Below are 15,649 nucleotides of genomic sequence, written 5' to 3'. Positions count from 1 at the left end.
ATAACATCCCAAAATATTTACTTTTCTCTCTCTCTTTACTCTGCTCCCGAGTGTTTCATTCTACAGTTGCTCGCTTCGGGCAGTTAACATGCAGAATTAGAAGTTGCGAAGAGAACCGTTATATCTCACTAACGGTTCCGATGCTAAGCTTCAGCATTGATTAGCTTTGGTTTTGCTGATAAGATATGAATGAAATGCAGACCTGGTAAACATTGCTGATTGGTTACAAACATATAACCTTCGGGGACAACGCTTACCGAACGCTTCAAAGAGTGATAACAAAATGCGAGAAATGACCACCGGGCTGAATCCTCTGGTATTTGTTGGTCCCATGGTGAGAGTGGATTCACTTGTTGGCATAAAATATATGCCTCAGTAAAGAAACAAGGGACAATGAACTACGCCAGCACTAAAATTTTCTTTCGGAAATCTGTTTTTACAATATATTGGCATTGTATGTGCATGTATATATTGCGGTTTTCTTTAACTACACTTTGTGCGTTACTTTATAGACGACGATTTTGTGCTAATAACTTGCGCCTAAGCAATGAGGAGCGCATAATATGCATTACTGTCCTTAACGACACCGTGTGTTTTCAATGCGTCGCAAAAAATATAAGCTGCTAAGAACTTTCTTCGTCTGCTGAAATGAAAATACTTTGTGTATTGCTGCACGGAGGAAACTAGTGGGGCGCCAAGACCCCGTCAGGTGGCTACCCTTTAACGCCATAGCGTTAAAAGCACCATGTCGCATAAAGTCCAGGGTCGGCATAGGCGTCGGCGTCGGCGGCCGAGAAACTTCACCCCGAACCACGCATATTCTATACGGCACTAAAGTTCTTCTATCGCTAAAGTTGCCCGCACCTTGTTCTTACATTCTTTACAAACTTCTTTCTCGGCATTTTGAGAATGGCAGCCCACAAACAAATGCCATGAAAAAAAAAAACACCGACACCGCATGCCTTTTATGTTAAGTCTTTTCAGACTGAAATATCAAAAGGGCAAAACGATAACAGAAGAGCGGCCCATGCAAGATGGCCGCGTTTTGCCAGAAAGCTCACCTTCGTGCATAGATTTCGACGCCAGCGTTTCCCGGCAAGAAATTACGGTTACGTACAAGCTGCAGTTGCCCTGAAGCGTGAGAAGCAGTGAAGGATATTTGAATGCCGTCGCGTTCCACTCTTAAAGGCGAAGCTTAAGGGTCCTGGAACATTTTTTTTTTTTTTTGTCCCGACATCCCCTGTCTGCGGGAGGAAAAGGGCTTCATTCTTCAATTGCACACTTCTCGGTAAAGGTCAAGGCACGGAAGTAAGCTGATTTATTTTTCTGCGTTTCCAACCGCCGAACACTCTGACGCTCTTACTAATGAGCAAAATAAAAGAGGGCATGAACCATATTTCGTGTCGGAGCCCAGCAACGGAGAACTGTCTCGAAGAGGCTCTGCGAAGCAGGGACACCTTCCTTCTCTTGATTTCTGTAAGGCAACCCTCATCCAACTACGTGACTAATACAACAAAATACGTTTCGCCTTCGCATGATTCACTGTCGTTGTGACAGCCGCGCCGAAAATAGTGTCCACCAAGGATGGGAAATGAGGTTATGGTAAAGCATACTGGGCAAGTACACGCCCCCTCATAAATAAAGAGGGCTCCGGCCAACGGAGCAAAATTACAGTGAGTTGGAGAACAGTGCTTAAGACAGAGTAAACTAAGGCGACGCTGCTGGCGATGTAAAGCCACAGCCAACCTCAGTGTCTTGTTCTGTTTAGCAATAGATAAATCCAGCGTTTTACAGCCGATCCGGATGTGCGGAGCAAAATTCGACAAATTTTTCCCTTGCTCTGATTGCTTAAAAAAAAAAAGCAACACAGCGCTACGGACGTTCCTGTTCCCGACGCTAGCAGAGAATCTGACAAGAGGGCCTTGCGTTTGACTTTTAAGGTAAAAACAGAAAGAAAGAAGTAAAAACGAAAACTATTTGAAGTAAAAGCAGGCGCACTCACAAAAGTGTGATGGTCTGCTTTTTTCGACATATAATAGCCACGTGTTTTTTGTTTTGTTTTTATCACGTCGCTTCAAAATCGATAAGAGGTCGTCTCCGCCTCAGAGGAACCACTTCAGAGTGCTCTGTAATCCTCGCGAGATCTTGAAGAAATTGAGAAATATCGTTTATCTTTCTTTACGCTCAGATCCCCATTGTAGCCTTTACTGCTCCAGATATTTTGTCCAGCGAGTGAAGTTTACCGAAGAGCAGGAACGCTCTATAACTTGCCGCAATGAGTCGCCACTTTGTGTCACCTGTAATAGCGCTACACGCTGGGAGCAATGGCCCACCAATGTCGCACTCCGTTGCGGTCCATTCTCGCCGTTTGGTAGGAACCATTAAGGAAATGGTCTACACAAGGGCGGCTACTCCTTCGCTTTATTTTGTATTTTATATGAAACACTTGTAGAAGAGTGCGACATCGTAGCTTTAGCGGACAAGCGTCAAGTGATAGAGGGTACGGACGTTGATTCACGAATGATTTTTTTACAGCCGACTGCATTAATTGTTCTGTCGTGGTATGTTGACACGCGGCTTTTTATGTACGTTCTTGCGATCCGTAACCTTTGCTGTACATTTAATACAGAGGAGCAGCAGACGAATATGCGTAAACCCGGCAGTGCTAGTATTTGAGCAGAAGAACTGCAAACAATCTTTTTTTTTTTCTTGCACCGGAACTCTTAACACCATCTTCGATGCGTCACCGAAAAAGCAACTATTGAATTTTGGTGAGGCAGTAGCAATCGTCATCTGACTCAGTGTAACTTTCATTGTCAACTGTAGCGTGGTTAACTGCAATCTGTTTTTGTAATGGCACCTTAGATTTTGCACCAAAGAATGCCTGTCACAGCTGTGCACGTCGTCGACAATGTTTCGCCAACAGGTCAGGACCATCGTATGCCTCTCATTAGAAATTTTAATTTCCGCAGAAACAATACGTGTTTTTCTTTTGTATCGATTTCTTCTTTTTTCTCTTTTTGCGCACGCATGAGAGAAAGGCACGGCAAAAACCTTACGTTCAACTATTTCTTGTGAGACCTTCATTACGGAAAGTGTGTATAGTTTTCAAGTAAAAGGCAATCTTTCGTCGTATTTTGACCCAACAGAAGTATCTGAGAAAACTTGCTTGATCATCTGTAAGAAGGTCCGTATATACAAATAATACTGTATATACATATACACCGCATTACTGCGTATGCCGCATACCATATAATACGTATACCGCAATAAATAAAATAAGGTATATACCTATATACCAAAAGGTGCATACATACACATGGTTTTCCCGTACACGTGATCGACTACACTCTGCCTATAATGTGGATGTAGAGCGTGCGTGGTATCCAATAAAGAAGCCGTACTTGTCGCCGTAGGAAACGCTTGTCATGGGTAGGCTGCCTCCACTAACGTGATTTCGATAATAAGGCCGCCATAGTAGTAGGATGATAGCCGGCCCGCGCCGTATTTTCTGCGCTATAGGGTAGAAGGGCTTTATGACACAGGCCTAGATTTACATTTCAGGACATTGGTTGGCCCTCCGGGTGCTGCGCCTTTGTCCCCGCTTCATTTGCCCTCTATTTCATAATACTGCCTATATTTTATCGTAAAACTTGGTAAGCATTCAAACATCAACAGAAGACAAATTTACAAAACACTTTCGTATAAGGGTTCTTTCTGTATTCGTTGCGACTGTGCGCAAGTCATTGACTAATAGTCGCTGTTTGCTGCTGTATCTTTTGATAAGGGGCACTTGTGTAAGGGCGTTAGCTTTAGCGGGTTTTCGAATGCAGTTCGTTGCGCACTTTTCACTGAGCAGTTTAAATCTTTTTGTAAGCTGCAGCGGTGCGTAGGTGCAGGAGACAAACTATAGTGTGGCAGCAAACGGTATCACTTGCTCAATTCGGGAGCCGTCGACGGACCTTATTTACGAATGAATATGTTAGCGAATTGAGTTCCGTAATCAATGAAGAAACAGAGCACGCCCAAGTACCCATCGATATGAGTTGCACTAGCCACCTGCTGCATACTTTTAGACACTCGCCGGAAGAAGCACCATCTGTGAAGTAATTCCAGCTTCGTGACGAGACACTAAAGAACGCAATGGTTTTGACATCTGGAAGGCGTCGAATGAAAAACTTAGGAAAAGACGTATTACGTTTCTATGTACAAATAAAGCCAACCGATATGCTTAATCACACAGGATATGCCATATGCGATATGCTTAATCGGACACAGGACGTTGCCCGTCCTGTGTCCTCCCTTGTCCGTTTTTTTTTTTTTGGCGCTGTTTTAAATATGAATGCTTAATCGCTGATGGTGACTCAATTCATGCGGGCTGTTTTTGATCCCACAAAAGCTACCGTGACCTCCGCACGCGATGAGGCTTTAGAGGTTGTAGAGCGTGCTTCATACTAACACCGTTTTAACTTCCTCACCTAATTTACGGGCGAAAACAAGACTAATGTGAAGTCATCGACCATGTTGCGGTAATGCTCATTGCTTGAGTAAAAAAAAAAATTGCTCCCATGTGGCCGCAACGCTATGGAGGCACGATTAAAACAGAATTGCTTTGGTCGAATGAAAAGTCCTCCAAAGCGATTGAAAAATAGGAATGTGAGAAAACGTTTAAAATGGCCATAAGCCTTCCCAGACATCCTGGTATTCGGGGTTCGAATCCAGAAAGCTTTCAGTTCATGAGTGTTGTTTTCCATTGAGCAGCTGCTTTCACTGGTAACATGCCCAGCGTCACAATTGGCTTGCATACGCAATTCAATGCGTATCTAGCTGAGGAACCTTTTTTTTTTTGCGTATACAGTCCCCGATTTGCTATCTGTATGCAAGTGAAAGCGGTCAGCGCACCTTTTTTACCGGTTGAAATCGTTAACGGTGCTTATTTTTCTCAGCTTTTCTTGCTTTTCCAAGCAACCCCCATCCCGCAAATGCTCAGCCACCCCAACTGTCGATCTTAGGAAATATTTTGTTTCCCTGCGAGTCCAATAACTCCATTCGAGATGTCGCTGATACACGTTCATCTTTTACTCGCCTCTAGCGTTTTCTTCTAGACTCCATAGAGAGCTGACGTAAAAAAATGCAGCGTGCGTCTGGTAGTTTCACGGTTTTTCCAGGAACATTTTGCCACTACGCGTGCACAAAAAAACGTAAAGCTCCTCTAACGCTGCCCGCCTGACGTGACTGGCCGACTGGTGCAGGCTCATTACGCGGGCAGAGGGGGCTTCGGCAGTTTTTTTCTTCTGGCGTGCTTTCTCTGAGCACTTCTCTCGCTTCTGCGAAACAAAACTGGTAGAACAAAGGCGAAAGGTTAAGCGCCCTATCGAACGCCAACCGACGCACGCTGGTGCCCGAAGAAAACGGAGCTGCATTTGCAATTCATATGGGAGAAGAAGGTTCTTCTACGCCTATACCGAGTTCCCGGGGCATAGTAGTTTGCAACACTGTGGCTAAACTGCCGGCGGGGGGGGGGGGGGGGAGGAAAGGGGCTTTAACATAATAAAAAGCGAGAATCTGAAAATTCCGCACGTCGCCGTGGCCTAGTGAGCATGAGAATATTTCAACCGGAGAGCTTGTGTGCATCGCTAAACTTTATCCACCGATTGTCGCCGGCTCATTGACCACCGCCCGAATCAGAAAAAATTATTGATGGCACTGTCATGCCACAAGGAATCTGCGACATTGCTCTTTCGGAAATTTCTTCAACTTCGATGCGATACACCGCAGCGTAACTTAATGGGCAGCATTTTAACATATATATATATGAATTTCTATCAAAGTCCCACGTCACCTCAGGAGTACTTTAACACCTCAGGAAGTTTTCATTGGCAGTTATAAAATACCGCAACTATTGCTAGTGTATATGAAGCGATTGGTCAGTGCATTTAGCTCTACCAGCGTTGTCATATTATCTTTGTCATAATGTCAGAAATGAAAGACCTTGTTTCAGTAGCGCTATTTTTTGCTTTTGTAAGTTTTCGATCGCGAACTCCGGGCATTCTTTTGCGAAGGCTTCTTTTTTAGCCCTCAAAAGTGTCGATATCCGTGCGAACACCACACAGTTTTATTATTCACATTTCTTCACGACGACAAATGTGGGTGCCGTTCTTCTTTGACCACTGCATTTGTCGTTTATGTTATCATAGCTTAGGTTTCCAGAAAAAAGTTCTTCACGCATAAGGTAGTACGTTCAGAAATTTTAGAGCGAGATTTCTTCGCACATCAACGTTGCTTTCTGTGCGGTGAACGAAGTATCTTCGCTGGCCACATTGTTTGCCGCTAACTTCGTCTACTCGAATCCCTAGGGTGCGCCGAAGTGAACTCCTACATAATTCCACTGACTATGGGACTATCAGCTGTTTACCGAAAAAGGTAGATGTACTATACTTGTATTGCCTTTCTGTCCGGGCAAAAGTAAGGTATGAATGGAGGCAACAAACGCGTTCGGAGAAAAAAAAAAGATTTAGTAATGAATCGGCTGCAGCACTTCACCTTTATTGCACAATACTATATCGTATTGTAACACGGACGTGTGTGCGTCAGCTTCCTGATTGAATTGTTTCACTTTCGCTTTACAATCGCATACATTGTATTCACAATGAGTATATAATGACCTACAAAATATAATGCCATACACAATGAGTGCACTAATGAACTCGTGTATTCGTGTAGGGGGGAAGGTAATACTTATGCAGGTTGGTTCATCGGTAGTTTATAAAGTCGCATCCGCTACGATTCAATTATTGGGAAAGCTAATCGCGACAGCAAGGGGCTGCGCACCTGGTCACACAAGTATTAAATGTGTCTTTCTATTAAAGATTCTTGGCTGCTACTTTCTGTCCTCAAAAGATGGTAAGAAGGCCGCTCTTCGTTATTGCGAACAGAATCTCACCGTCTCAGCATGAACACTGGCGCACCTCAGCGTTGCCTCACAGCCGATTCGTTGTTCTACTATGCACCAGCTTTCGAAGCATATCACCCCGCCAAAGCGAGCAAAATTTAATTATTTCTGATATTTCTGAGCGCACGTTCTCACCTGAAACTGAGCACTGTGAGTGGCCGGTACGACTTATGGCTCCGGGGGTCGGCCATCGGTCGGCCCCAGAAATCGTTCGTCCAAAGCGACGACGAGGACGAGGACAACGCGTGTCGTCTGCTCTCACCGGTGACGTCGGGGTTCCCCACCACCGCCACCATGTCGTCGTGCACGAAATCCCCATCCAGCGAGTTCATGTAACACAGCACAGCCACAACACCGGCACACACGGCGGGCATCCACGCGGCACTGGTCGAACACCACTTCCGTCCAGCACCGTCATCCACGAACGTCGCTACTTTGGCGCCGGCACAGTCGACGCCGTCCCGCCGCTTTTGCTGGTGTTGCTGCGGCTGTTGGCGTCGATGGCAGTGGGACGACCACCGCCGCTGCTCCTCTGCTGGAACTGTGCTCGAACTGGCTTCGAGGCTCAGAGGACGTTCGAAGTTAGAACGTGTTCTCGCAGCTGCGGACGCGCACATGACCCTAAGTGAGTCGGTCAACGCGCGCACTCTGCCTGTACCGCACGCTGCTTTGCATCTGCGAATATTGCGAGGAGCCTCTCGATGACAACCTTTCCGCTCGCCACTCGAGTGACTTGATCTTCCCTTTGCGCCCACCGTTGTGGTGGACGCGTCTCCGGAAGACTCCAGGTATGCATGGAGCAGGGTCGATTCGGCGCCTCCGGCCAGCCAGCCTCCTGCGGCCATATCGTCAAGTGTCGCACAATAAACACAGTTGGGAATGGTTAAAACGCCCCCGTACGCAGATGTCGCAGTCTTGGTCCATACGCTCTCTTCGGCAGCGCTCCGCAGTCAATGAACTGCACAAACACCGAGGAATCGGACACGCTGTGCACTATCCGGCACTTTCGAAGCACGTGCAGCGTAGGACGGCTTACTCACGGCCGCCGGAGTGCCTCCAGGAGCAGGGCCACTCGCGACCGCTGTCTCCTTCGACGCTCTCGAAGGCATTACATCGTAATCCATGGTAAATCAGTGCAGAAGGCGCGATACTTTGACAGTCGGGTAAACGACACGTACGACACGACGACGATGACCTGCTTCCATTTGGGAGAGCGAACGCCGGCGGCATGCTCTGTACGCCAGCAGCTCAAACTGCGGGCTGTTTAATGGTTGAGGAGGAGAAAAAAAAATACATCAACGTATAATTATCCTAAGACGACCCGCACATCTTACGAAACGCCATCATTTCCCCTCTCGTTGCCTACGCATCATATGGGCCAGTGACAAGGTCCTGCGACACTTAGGTGAATCGCGCGTTAGTACGCTATATCCACTCAAACGACTACATCTTCACGGTTCCGCATTACCCTGCTGACCTGCCGACAGGACGGTGATACCTAAATCTGAGACGCAAAGATTCAGGCCCAGTGTTCGAATAGGGGAAAAGATTCACGCTGAGAGGCGTTCACACGGCGTGATAGAGAGGATACGGAGTTCATCAGCGTGCCTAACCACGCGGGAGCGTGCGCGCGAAATAAGCTAACGGTCGAGCGTCTGATCTGGCACTGGCAAAGAGACGGAGAGAATCTCGCTGACCCGACGAAGCGGGGCGCCCCTGGTGGCAGTGCGCATCGAGTGTGGGGGAGAGGCGCTGGCGCAGCGCTCGTGTTCGAGGGGTCCAGCGAGGGCTCTCCAGAATGTGCCGCCATCTCTCGGTCGGTGCACAAGTTAGAGGCGAGGGCGCCGCAAAATACCGCTTGTTGGACGGACGCAGCTCGAGTTGCGGGCTGTCCAGCTGAAATTTGCCCTGGCTGCCGAAATAAAAAATGTACATTCGAATGAGATGAGTAACAAAAGAAAAACAGGCAAATTGGAACTTAAAAAAAAAAACAAAGGCCCATATGAATAAAGGAATGGCTTAAATATATATACAGAAAATACGGCGTTCTCAAATTAACAAAAAGTAATTACCTGAAGGATAATTTATGTCAATGTTTTGTATGACCAGATCGACCACTGAAAGCATGGGAGGAAAGAAACATTCAGTGGATAAAAGGTGCGTAAGTGTGGCAGCGGTATCTTTTTTGCTATTATATTCTGAAGGACTCAAGGAAGTGCTGCCATCTACCGATCGTTAAAGAAATGGGGTGCGAATGTACCATAACAACTGGTATTATTCGCTTACTTCGACAACGCTGCTACTCAGTTCATACTTAACTGTGTTGCACGGACAAAAAAAATGAGAGAAAATTAATAGACCCTGGAATTCAGAAGACTGAAAATGAAGCAAATCAGGCTGTGATCAACGAAGGTACAAAAGGCATTAAGAAGGCGCAAATAAATCACATAGGAATGACGTGGCGTGCAAAAAGAAAAAAAGAAAAAGAACACAGAAAGTTTACAGGGGCAAACGAGAAGGCGAAAACTGTGTGTATAATTAGAGGGACGAAAGGGCAGCCCATTCTTTCTTTCCTGATAGCATTTACGTATTTACGGTGAACAGAGAAAAATAGAACCAGCGAGGCAATTTCCGCCTCAATCTATGCTCGCTCACTCGTTTATCGAGTACAGGAATAAAGACTGGGAATACTAATGAAGAAATCAGGATGTTACTAAGGGTAGCCAATATGAAAGAAAAAGGGTGACAAGAAAGAGTTGAGATACGTTACGGATTCGCAAGAAAGTAAAAAAGTAATAAGAAACCGATACAGACAGCAAAGGAATGATAGAAGGCAATAACTAAAGCCTGGAAGAAAGGAAGGTAAAAAATGATATGAGCGACCACACAACCAGGAAAATAAATCTAGGGTGAACAGGACGGCAGGAAGTTGCAAAATCGATTTTAAAAATTTAACCGGCTCGCAGAAGAAGACAGTGAAGAGGAACAGAAAGAGAATACATTTCTGAGGAAGAAATAGGTGAAAGCAACTGAAACCGGCGTTCAGTTTATTTAGGCTACATTGAATTTTCGAGAACACCGGGGGTGAATGGCACAATTGTAGTCCTTGCGGTTGAATAGATTTGTGCTTAGTTTTTCGAAGAGACGGCCATTACATGCACAAGAAGTCGAAAGGCATCATGTACTATATAAAAAAAATGTACTAATTAAGTACAAAAATTTTCTGCAGACCCTAACACAAGGTACACGGATGCGGCGAGATATCTAAGAAAACCTGCTTTCGCAATTTCGCAGTAACCGTAATTAACCGCAAGGCGAAGGAAAGGCCTCTGCCACGATACTCGCAGGAGATTCGGACACGACCGAAGAAGTGGCAGTCACACTGGCAAGGTGGCCATTGCTACGATCCAGTGCTACGATACAACAGGCGCTCAAGAGACATGGCGCAAGTGAAGATGAAGTCGGGGATCTGGGTTTGGCACGAGCTAACTTCCATCTTGGTCTCTGGCTACGATGCTCTTGTAAATGCATTGTAGATAGTTCCTTCGTTTGTGCCTCTGCGCACATGACATTATGGTGGAGGTTTGCGATCTCCGTCGTCATGACGGAGCTTCGTATCAGTCTCTACATCGAGCTCGCCACCATGTTTTCCATGCGTCGGCTACAACTCGTCATACTGCTCCTGTCGGGACGCTTTCACAGGCTGGCGACCCTGGTCTGGTTTCCGGCTTGGACGGCACTGCCGTCGAAGAACGGATCAACTTGTGTGAACGTGTCGGTGTTAATAACAGCTGGCATCCAACGATCACGCTCACTAACGTGGTTTCTTTTTTTACCTGAGCAGCACGCCATCATGCGTGTGGTACCGAAGCAACGAAGACGAATTAACAAGCTCGGACACTATCAAAGAAAAACTTCGCGAATTGTTGGGCGAGCCCTTCTGCCGTACGGTGGCAGCGCGAAAGGCCCTTACTAAACCCGGTCTCAAAGACCCACAGATTCCTACGTTCCATACATACAAGACGTCCTGGCTCTTTGCTGCAAAGCTATCGACAGGATGTCTGGAAAAGACAAACTGGCGCACATATTGGCGTACTGAAAATACCGCAATAATGAGTGGCTCGCCATCCGCGTTTCGTAATTTCCAAAAAAAAGAGAAATTATAGGCACCAAAGCTCTCAAAATCCTGCAAGAAATATCGAAACGCAGGCAAGATCCCGAGACCTACGTCGTCTGCACCCCTAGCACCCAGTCATTGGCGGGAAACGAAGCAGCGCACACCGCAGCCCCAGATCATATAAGCCTGGCTTTCCTTCCAAGGGGGGGAGGGGAGGGCTCGGAAAGGCGATGAGGTCCGACTATATTAGCGAGAAATATACACATACCCGGTGGCATTACAAATTTGAAAGGAGGGTATACCCCTTACAGCACCCCAGTCTCACCAGAGTAGAGAGAGTTGCTCTGCAGTGTCTCCAAACCAACTCCTATGTACACGCCATTATAATAGATAGAATGCACCCAACCCGATTCTCGTACCTTTGCCAGTACTGTGGGGCGCCGGACACCCTTCGTGACATGGTGACGGGCTGTCCTAATCTTGCAGAACCCAAGAATCAAGAAGCTCAATTAAGAAGAACCGAAGAAAAAAGCGCAGAAGACCGCCAAGTATCGTGGGATGCCATGCTCGTGGTCCTGGACTGGGAGGACCAGTGCAAGCTGGTGAACCAGGCCAGGGAAGCAGCAAAGGGCAGTGGCGCACTGCACTGACGAGCAAACCGCCTTAATTGAAGAAAGAAAGAATATTGCTCACTGATTCATATTATTGAACGATTGTTCTCTCTCTCTCTCTCTCTCTTTCTAAGATTGCAATCTTTCTCTCTTACAGATGGCAATTTACAAATTATAGCTGGGTAGCCGTCTAGGCGTATCCACATGGAAAGAATTCTCAGAGAGAATAGTTTCTAGCTGCTCAGTTCCAAAGTGTACGACGACATACACTGGCATTTCTGTTATTTTTGGGCTTCAGTGCATGAATGGCGTTTTGTAGGAAAGTTATGTGCAGCAATACTGCACATTAACGCGAGCTTCACGGCACGTATTTTAAAACCGGTGTGACCCTCAGAATTTGTTCAAGATATACCTTGCAAACTTTCCCACTACTATTCGCCAATGGGTAGCCGTCTAGGCGTATCCACATGGAAAGAATTCTCAGAGAGAATAGTTTCTAGCTGCTCAGTTCCAAAGTATACGACGACATACACTGGCATTTCTGTTATTTTTGGGCTTCAGTGCATGAATGGCGTTTTGTAGAAAAGTTATGTGCAGCAATACTGCACATTAACGCGAGCTTCACGGCACGTATTTTAAAACCGGTGTGACCCTCAGAATTTGTTCAAGATATACTTTGCAAACTTTCCCACTACTATTCGCCAATGGCAGTCTGCCTGATAAACTGTTCAGTTGAATTTGCTTTAGTTAAGATTTATTTTAACAGTTTCCATAAAGAAACAGAAAGCCGAGAAAGGAGAAGTGTACATATTTTTATAACTTTCCGTCCTCAGAGAAGAAGCCGTTTTCTTTCATTTTCTTTTGTGTTGAAGACATCATTTGCCGAAAATATTGTGGACATATGCACTTTAGCTGCACGCTCATATCATTGAATTATCAACTTTCTTTTTCTAAGTCAGCACGGCAGGTAGCGAGAAAAAAAGTCTGCAAAGATATCTTTAAGTAAACTGAACTGTTCATTTTTTTCACTAATTAGAGTGTATAAGAAGATCCACTGTTCTTTGACAAAGAAACATCGGCATGTTTACGCACCCGAAGAACACATTCTAGGACTACGCAGAAACACAAGACCAAGATAAGAAAACGTATTACAGCACGTGTATTTGGTATACCTTGCGGATATCTGCTTTCCGTGTTTTTAGGTTCTCGTCATTTCACTTATTACGAAAGAGTACGGTCGTTCTCGCAGCAGTGCGAGTTCGGTTAAAAATGAACAAATGAAAAGAAGTTGCAACAGCGAGAGAGGAAATTAAAGGAATGGTAATCGGACTCATATCTACATTCCTGCCCCGGCGGAGGGGACTCGTACGGAAGCAATTATTCTCGGGCTGGAATAAGGAAACCTCCGTGCGGTTTAATATCTCGCGTGCGTTCCCGAAAAAAATAATCTTACATTCTGAACAACTGGGCGGCCATGTTCGTATCTGCTCTTTCTGTCGAGAAAAAAAAAAGTTATTCCGCGCCCTGGATTTCGTGGTTAGATTTTGCTAAACTCGAAGGAAGAGCGCGCAGTGCGAGTAATCTGCGGAAGTGCTTGATGAGCGCTTTACGACCTGCGTCTGTCATTTTTACGCTTGTGTGTACGTGTGGGCCTTCTAATCATCATCGTGTTGCGGCTCGAGCAAAGAGCCAGTACTTGATAGCGCCTCGCTACGCACTGTGTACTCACCGCACGGTTGCACAGTCTGTGCAGAGCACCCGAAGCAAAGACGTGTGCGGTAGGTTGCGAGAAAAATAATAATATTACTCAGCTCCTTTCCTGAAGCCTTCATCATCTAGCAGAATGTCCACGTGCACAACATCATTGAATATTCAACTAGAACGACCATTCTAGTACAATCAAGTTAGATGGAGTTCGCTACCAGTAAGAAAACGCGGCAATTCGAAGTAAGGAAATTCGAAGTAGGAAATGAGAAAGCTAAAACTTACGGTGATGAGCCTATATGACGTCACTGGGAAATTTAGATGCTCATCAGACGAAGCGACTTGCATGCACCTTTAATTTTTTATCATAAAGCGAAAGAAAGGACAAGTACACTGCGACACGTGCACAAAGCAACCCTTGAAAGGTTCACCGGGTAAAAAAAAAAAAGAAAAGAAGGAGCATCTAAAGTCTGGTGCGCATCTGGCCCCTGGTGAGACGAGCGTCCATTACGGCGCTCTTAGGAAGCGGTCGTCGATGGGAAACCGATCCGGAAAAGAGCAAACGTCCCTCACAAAGAGAAAAGTAAGGGAGTTCAGGAAGCGTGTTGGTTGGCGGTGAGAGAGAAAGAAAGGACGACATTGGGACGTTCCAAGCGGTGAGATTGGCTCCTGTCCTCCCTCTCACCCTCGTGTTTGTTGCACTCACGCCTCCACTTCTTCCGGCAGCTGACGACATGGACCGCCGAGAAGACGTGATGGAGTGACGTACTCCCGAACGCATTTGAGACTCCCTATACTGCCGCAGCCATCAGGGGTAATGCTGAGCGGCTAACTGATGTGCCGGTGCGGCATCGTCCCAAACACCCCCGTAGTGACCGAGCAGTAGGGAAAGAAAGGATCCTGCTTCGACCATAGCACATTTGATTCTCACCATCGCCACCTACCGAAAAAAAAGTACGCGTGACATCCACAGCAGTTCATCACGTGGTTCTTTGAAGCCAAAGCGCACGAGAGCGTGAAAAACAGCAGTAGCTGACCGAGTATTATGCATAACATACTTTTACGTTGCTTGACGAAATCGAAAGGGATAATTATGCATGTGACGTGACATAGGACTTCCTGTGTATATATCGATGAGTCGTAGGTTCGTAACTACTTTTCAGCGTTACTCACTGCGTTTATTCAGATGCCTGAGTCTTGGGGTACACTTGCTTCTTAGTTCACTAAACTTGAGCTGCGCGTTCCATGAAGGAACGCATCGGTTTTCGTGTGCACCTTGTTTTTTTTTGTGTGTGGGTGAACAATAATTAAATGTTGAAAATCTACCCGTTATTTAATGATTAGCCATTTAACTGTTTACTATACCAGCCAAGCTATAGTTATCCAACAAGTTTCGTACGTCTTAAATGCGTAGGCATTTTTATGCCTATGCTAGGAAGAAATCCGCCTGTCACCTAAGACGAATCACTATAAAGAACTAAATATATAAAACAAAATAAATTAAGGAATGAAAAATGTTGACGGTGGCGAGCTTCGAAGCTACGTCCCCGCGCTTAAAATCCCAGTGTCTTGCCCACTGAGCTAAACACGCACGCTTGCTGAATGTGCGTATATCTGACCCATATGAATGTGCTGTACGGCATGCCTCATAATCAAAACGCGGTTTTGGCAGGTAAAACAATAAACATTGGAATTGATAAGCAACTCAGTCTTGATTCTGTGAATGCTAGCCGAGAAAGAAATATCTTGAAGCAATCGTCATCGTGGAGCGGAAATGTGTAATGAAGCGAACCACGTGACATACCGGGCTGCAAACTTCTGACGGAAAATTTTAGAGCGCAGCTCTTAAGCAACCGTTCCTGCAGCGAGCGTCGTGGTTGCACCATGTAACCGAGCGAACGAACACAGCGAAGAATAGTGAGTTATAGCTCAGCGGGTTTAAGGGCCAGCGGGCCCAGTGGGCGAGCGGAGGCACCACTGCGCATGTGCGGCACGTTGGGGCGACCATGGTGTTTGTTACCAGCGGAGCAGGCGCAGCGGAACAGCGTTTTGCGGAATAAACATGGCGACCACTCGCATGAACAGTGGCATGTACGTCGTCGTCCGCTTCGGTCCGCTCCGCTCCGCTAAACGTATAACTAAAACGTGAAAATCGCTCACCGCTCCGCTGTGGCTTAGCAGGGCAACTCGGAGCGGACCTTACCGTAAAGACGCTCAACTAAAACACTCTACTCTCTAATGAAAATGAACGCGGAGCGGAGCGGC

The 15,649-nt window shown here is 46.2% G+C and overlaps 1 protein-coding gene across 1 annotated transcript in view; it reads right to left on the bottom strand.

The window, feature by feature from the left end:
- The window catches only part of LOC142560701 (protein O-mannosyl-transferase TMTC1-like), a 110,711-nt gene extending 102,105 nt beyond the window's left edge, over positions 1-8,606 (bottom strand). Inside the window, exon 1 of the mRNA XM_075672962.1 lies at positions 7,088-8,606. Within this exon, the coding sequence (XP_075529077.1) occupies positions 7,088-7,797 (710 nt within the window). The 5' untranslated portion in view covers positions 7,798-8,606. The remainder of the gene's footprint in view (positions 1-7,087) is intronic.
- Positions 8,607-15,649: the final 7,043 nt, after the last annotated feature.

The sequence above is a fragment of the Dermacentor variabilis genome, chromosome 10 (genome assembly GCF_050947875.1).
Source record: "Dermacentor variabilis isolate Ectoservices chromosome 10, ASM5094787v1, whole genome shotgun sequence".
NCBI classification, from domain to species: domain Eukaryota; kingdom Metazoa; phylum Arthropoda; class Arachnida; order Ixodida; family Ixodidae; genus Dermacentor; species Dermacentor variabilis.
The sequence above is the reverse complement of the archived record's forward strand: the minus strand, read 5'-3'. Positions and strand labels throughout refer to the sequence as shown.